Source organism: Olea europaea, unplaced genomic scaffold (assembly GCF_002742605.1).
Source record: "Olea europaea var. sylvestris unplaced genomic scaffold, O_europaea_v1 scaffold492, whole genome shotgun sequence".
NCBI lineage: Eukaryota > Viridiplantae > Streptophyta > Magnoliopsida > Lamiales > Oleaceae > Olea > Olea europaea.
This window is the reverse complement of record NW_019263235.1, coordinates 38,898-45,231: the sequence shown is the minus strand read 5'-3', so window position 1 is coordinate 45,231 and position 6,334 is coordinate 38,898. Positions and strand designations below refer to the sequence as shown.

The following is a 6,334-nucleotide window of genomic DNA, read 5'->3' as shown; positions in this document are numbered from 1 at the left end:
GTGGTAGTGGGTTGTAAGATCTATGGTTGTCCATGATGGCACACCTGCTTGAAATAAGGTTGTTGTGACAGTGCGTTGTAGGTAGTGGTGGTGGAGGATTTGAGGTGTAGATAGAGATGACAATTCGGCTCGTCGGCTCAGACCACCCGTGGCTCGGGTCAAGCTCCATTTTGGGAGAACGGCTCGCGTTGGAGCTGGCCCGCATGCCTTATTAAAAAAAATGCTGCCTTAAAAGGCAGTCAGCTGTGGCTGTCTTAAAGTTGGTTGTTTCCTTATTTATATATAAAAAAAAAAAGAAAAAAAAAGAAGCATAAAAAAGCAAGCACGTCCGATTTGGCTCAGAAAGGCCCAAGTCGAAAGTTAGGGTCGAGCCTAATTTTTTTGGCCAAACTTTTACTCAGCTCGGTTTGGGCCCAGAAAAAAGCTCGGACATTTTACCCGAGCCGAGCCGAGTTCGAGCCTTGAGTTTCAGCTCAACTTGTTGACATCCCTAGGTGCAAATGAAGTTCGATGGTTGTAGATGAGGCGGTAATGGTGGTGCGATGAAGATGGAGGTGGTGATGATGGTGATTTGTGGATTTGAGTTAGTAACATCTATTTAGGTGGTGCAAGGTATGGTTACGTGGAGGAAGGATAAGATGTCGATTGGTTGTGATCGGGTAACTGTAATCGGTAAATTGAATAATTATGACTAATAAATAATTTATAATCTAATAAAAAAAATGATTAGTAACTAAATATTTAATTGTGTCTGTGATATTATTTGATTTGTGACTAGTATGTTATTGTAATTATAAATTGTGACCGTAACCTATTAATTAAATTGTAAGTTACAATATTTTGTCAGATGTCACAAAATGTGGCCACCTAATCATTGAAATTTTTTATTTTTGAAAATATATTTTAAAATCTTTGTAATTATCCAATGCTCTATTGTGAACAATGGAAAATATGCACTTACGGGATTGGGGATCAAAGCCCGGGCCAATAAGAGAAGCCCAGTAGTCCGCCCAAGTCAACGTTTATGCTCAACAGTCCTCTACATACCGGTCTATAAGTACTTTTGTGTCCGGTTCAGATTGAAAATAATAATATTCCGACAGCAATGGAACAACAAGAAATAGACGTCGCCGCCGGTGTCTCAAAGTCGGTGGCGTTGATAGCGTGCACTGCCATGTCAGTGTTTTACGTCGCAATACTCTATTTTCCCGCGTTGATTCTTCGATTGCCCCCGCCTTCTTCCTTCAAATCGTTTCTGATTCGACGGTTCGTATGCGCTGCCATTTCCTCCATAGTTTCACTCGTTGCCTGCTCTCTCATTCTCCCCGTAAGTCCCTTTGATAAATCTGTCTGTTTATTTTCGGTTTATATTAATAGTTTTACTGTTTACGAAGTGAAAAGTATCGAACTCTTTTTGTAAATATGAGATGCTGCAAAAGTGATGTTGATCGGGTAATTATATCTGATTCAATGTCTTAAACATGACAAACAACTAATTGACTTCCGATTTACTTCCTTTTTGCTTGGATTATCTATTGCTACTTGAATAAGCAATGCTTGGCTGCACCGTAAGCAGGCAAACACTACCATGCCATAGCATGCAATCTTTTCCCTCTTCTCCTCAAGATAAACATTTTATCATTAAAGCTTCATCTATACTTTTCAGAGGAATTATGCCATAGGAACCTCAAACTTAAAAAGATTTAAAGTCTGCCTTTTGCCTTCAAAATGAACAGTTCAAGTACTTATTTTGGACTTGAAAGTTAATTGTAATGAACATATGCAGCAGTTTTGCTAAAAGGGGTTTCATTGAGTTTGGGCTTGTCTCTAGAAATGACGTAAAAAGGAGAAGACTCTTTGAAACTAAATGTTTCAGATGACTGCTGTGCACAGTGTTCTCTTCTCTAATTTCCATTTTAACTTAGACTTTAGTATTGAATTGTGTTTAGAATAGCCCACGAACCTTTAAAAACTTCTGGACTATGCAATAATAATAATAATAAATAAAATCAGGGTGAAAAATTGACGCCGTTAAAATGTCTAGAGAAGGTAAGACAATTGATTGCCCACCTCAGTCATCTAATGGTTTTTTCCTTGGGCCGCACACCTTAGTAAGACAAGGCGTAAGCCTTCACATAGTACATTCAAAGCTTAAGTTTTGACACTTTTAAGCTTAATGAAGGTCTCAAATCTCAAGTGAGGCATGCTTAAGATGTATTCCACAATCACTTTTTTAACAATGATATATAGTATATTGAATAATGAATATGTTTGAAGATCCCACAACATTGGAACTATGCACCATGAAAGATCTCAAGCCCGTTGTAGGCATTCATATATGCATTCAACTAATTATTTGAACAGATCAGGTTCTTTATGACCAACCACTGCACTCTTGCTAAAAGTGTTCCATTTAATATGGGCGTGTCTTTAGTTATAGGTCCCAACCAAATAAAAAAAGAAAGGGCGAAAAGGACAAATATCTAGTTATCTACTTAGAAATTTTCAATCCTTATCCTGATTATAAATACCATGCAGTCAATGAGATGATATTTCCTATTCTCGGAGCTCTCTTGATTTAAATTGTACCATTATCAATTAATTAGATAATGTAAAGGCCTATTCTATATAAAATGTTTAGGTTCTTATTCTTCACAAACTTGATCTAATACCCCGATTTAGAAGATTCTTATGTCTTGAGGTTACCGTGGTCTCTTTCAAATTGTTAAGCAATCTATAACTTTTTCTCATCAGTATTTGCATTCCAGAATATTTTTTAGAAATCCTAAAGATGCATAAAGTTTCTATTATATGCTTTGTTATCCCGTTGATCCAACATCTGTGTACAATTCTTTTCATTCTCATATGCCGTAATATATATCCTATTTGTCATGCATTAATAATCTTGATACTTCACATATGAGTTATTGGTCTGTTCATCCTTTGCCTTGGGTTTCCTGTGTCGTGAATAGAGATTTCTACTTGAATTTCCAGTCATTTCTTCATTTATGACAGATAAGGAGGTGGGATGTGGCAAATCTATTTGGTGTTTTTGGCTTCAGATTGGATCATATAGTAAGTATTTTACTTGAATTATTATTTAATATTAACACGAACAAATGTGTTTTGGTGTTATAGTATCTATTTATATTCTTTTATGGTTGCAGATAGGAAAAGGTGACTGATAGCTCAAATGCAATTTTATGTATGAAACAGTGGCAAGCTTTGGTCTTCCCTCTTTCATTGACTTCCTTAATGTACACTGGGTCCTTTGTCTCGAAGCTTCTATTAGCACACAGCACATGCAGTGAGCATTGGAATAATGGTGGAAATCTATCGGTTGACTGTATAAAGGGCATCCTTCAACAGTTCATCTGTTGTATTCTTTCTATGGCTTCCAATGTCTCTTGTTGGCGCAACTATTTTGTGGTCAGTATCTAAAGGAAATACTTATTCCACCACGTTTTCTCTGTTAACTCGCTTTTCCACTCTTGTATATTCTAGGAGAGATGATCTGGCTTTTTGTATTTTTCTCTATTCTTATTTCTTTCTGGAATTATGAATATAAGTAAATTAATTTCTCCTGTCTTATTGTCAAACTCTTTAGATGAGGTTATTCAACATGGTACCAAAGTAGGTAAAAGATTTTAAATTCAAGTGTCAGTGCCACCTATGTATGTAAATTCCAAATGCTAGGCCTTCGAAGAAAAAGGGGATGTTTTCGAAGGTATAACTTTAAATAAATAATTTCTCCTCTATCTAAAAACTTGAGATGTTAGAAGAGGTGGTTCAATGTACCTCTCTTGATGCAATTGATGATGATTTTATTGTTTTCCTTCACAGCTTAATGAAAGATGAACTATGTTCCTTGATGTGTAATTACTTACAACTGGTAGCCGGCAATGACTCTAGATACATATAAAGCATGTCTGATGAAAGTCTCAAACTAAGTGCATGGCATATTAAATTAAATTGTTGATCGTGGAAAAGAATTGCAAAATGATAAAAGATTGTTTCTAAATTAGGAACTTGTATTCTTTTATCAAATAAAAAAAAGTTAATGCTGTGGGTTTCCAGTGTGCCAATTTTTAAAAGCATAACATGAATCAACAATCATGATGCTGTGGTAAATGAAGTTTTGAATTAACAAGGAGAGAACTATTAATATGAGTCAAACTCGTTCGAAATCTTTAGATCAGTTAATCGTCATACCAGTCAGTTGAGTTCAAGAAGTAAATAAATGAATGCCTTTTCTAAGTACTTCCCCAACATGAATTCTACAAATGGCTAGAATTCTGATATTGTTATAAGTCATACCAAATTTCTCCCGGCATTTATAGTTTTAGTATCTGGAATTCCATTTTTAAAATGCATTACTATTATATTTATCCTTGTTTTTCTTTTTGCAGGCTCCACTTACGGAGGAGTTGGTTTTTAGAGCTTGTATGATATCTTTGCTTCTTTGTGGAGGATTCAGTACATACACTGTCATATTTCTCTGTCCTGTTTTCTTCAGTTTAGGTGAGATGATAAAATTATGCAGATTATTGGTACCTTGTCTGAGATTGTGATTCATTCTTTCATCGGTCCTAAGAAATATGGCATTAGTAAGGATAAGTGTTTGAGAGTGAGCAAATGAACCAACACCACTCACGCACACTCGCTCATGTATACGCAAAAAAGAAGAAGAATATTCGAATGAAGAAAATGAGGTGGTCCCCACAAAGATGCTTGATTCTCTTTGCTCAAACTTTAGGCATGTCATTCTTCCTAATTTGGGAATACTTGTCTGATATTCCCACGCAAGGCTGTAGATATAGGATTTTTTAGGAGTTAAAAAAATGGAATATAAGAAATACTAAGAAACTACCCACTTATAACATTTAGAAGTTACTGAGAACAATGTGATATCTTCTTTTTCTCAGATCAGGTTTAAAAGTAACAAAAAGTCGAGGTGTAAATGCGACAATTAAGTTCAAATAAACAATCTGGAGACAAGTCCTTCTAATCACTATGCATAATTTATTTTTTTATTTTTATTTTTATTTTTATTTTTTTCATTTGAAAAGTTCATATGTCCAACAGCTATCTGAATAGCATTCTTTGTAAATCAACTCTGTCTAATCACTATGAAGACAAGTCCGTCTGATCACTATGCTTCTTTATTTATTTATTTATTTATTATTATTATTATTATTATTTTTTCATTTGAAAAGTTCGTATGCCAACTGCTATTTGAATAACATTCTTTGTCAAATCAACTCCATTGTAAAAATTGTAACCCATAGTATGCACTAATATGTATTATGTTTAGTACTTTTTACTGCAATGATGGTAACGTGGGACAACAAAACATGGAAGTCTTTGTGATTAAAAAGTATGTTTTTGGACCTTTTCTTGCAGCTCATTTGAACCATCTGCTGGAGTTCTACCTCCAAAAAAACTGCAGTTTCCTCAAAGCATGTACTGTTGTAGGTATGATTCTCTCTCATATTTTACTGGATGCAATGCAAAAAATCTCGAATCAGCTGGCCAAATGATAAATTGGATAAAATTTCATTAAATTGTTTTTGTGATGAAGATAAATGGTTGAAGAAGTGGTATAACTGCTATAAATGTTTGAGTCTGGGGGATGTTAGAGACCAGATAGTATGATGATCATAATGAAATGTAATTTTAAAGTGCCTGAGGTTAAACACAATATATAGGGCTAATTCCAAGTATTTGGGGTCGGGACAATGCTATACAATGTTTTCTGTTGTAACATTGGTGTTTGAATATTATCCTTTCTGTTGCCATAACCACAGATTAAGATTCTATTCAGAAAGAGAATTTTTTTGTTACAAACTATATGCCTTGTGATGTTCAGGTTTCCAGCTTGGATACACTGTCATCTTCGGGTGGTATGCATCATTTCTCTTTGTTCGAACAGGTGGGTGCTCTTTCGTTTGCTTCATATTTCGGATGGGCCATCATTGTTAACATGAGTAACTGAGTATCGAAGTTCAAATGTATTTTCAATACATAAACAGGATATTTTTAATCTGCTCTACTGAAAATTGCAGTAACAAAATATAAATCATAAGAATTGGCTCCAAGTCATAATGCTCTTTAGTATATAGTCCTGAAATTGGAGTTCTGAGTTTAGAACTGCTAATCTGACACTTCCTCAAAAGACATGCATATTTGCATAATTGTTGATAAAGAAAATATAGGGAAAATAATGTATAAATGAAGGCGAGAAGTTGGAATAAATAATTTATAGCATGAATTTTTGAAACTATTGTCCTTGTATGTTTTTTTTTTTTTTTTTTTTTTTTTTTCCCCCCCGGAT

The 6,334-nt window shown here is 34.6% G+C and overlaps 1 protein-coding gene across 2 annotated transcripts in view; it reads left to right on the top strand.

The window, feature by feature from the left end:
- Positions 1-1,041: 1,041 nt before the first annotated feature.
- LOC111388434 (CAAX prenyl protease 2) overlaps positions 1,042-6,334 on the top strand; it is an 8,137-nt gene continuing 2,844 nt past the window's right edge. The window contains exons 1-6 of one of the 2 annotated variants that reach the window (XM_023013136.1): positions 1,042-1,327; positions 3,016-3,075; positions 3,217-3,429; positions 4,410-4,521; positions 5,404-5,475; positions 5,870-5,932. In XM_023013136.1, coding sequence (XP_022868904.1) covers positions 1,106-1,327; positions 3,016-3,075; positions 3,217-3,429; positions 4,410-4,521; positions 5,404-5,475; positions 5,870-5,932 — 742 coding nt within the window. In that variant the 5' untranslated portion in view covers positions 1,042-1,105. The remainder of the gene's footprint in view (positions 1,328-3,015; positions 3,076-3,216; positions 3,430-4,409; positions 4,522-5,403; positions 5,476-5,869; positions 5,933-6,334) is intronic. The other variant, XM_023013135.1, reaches the window with a different exon arrangement.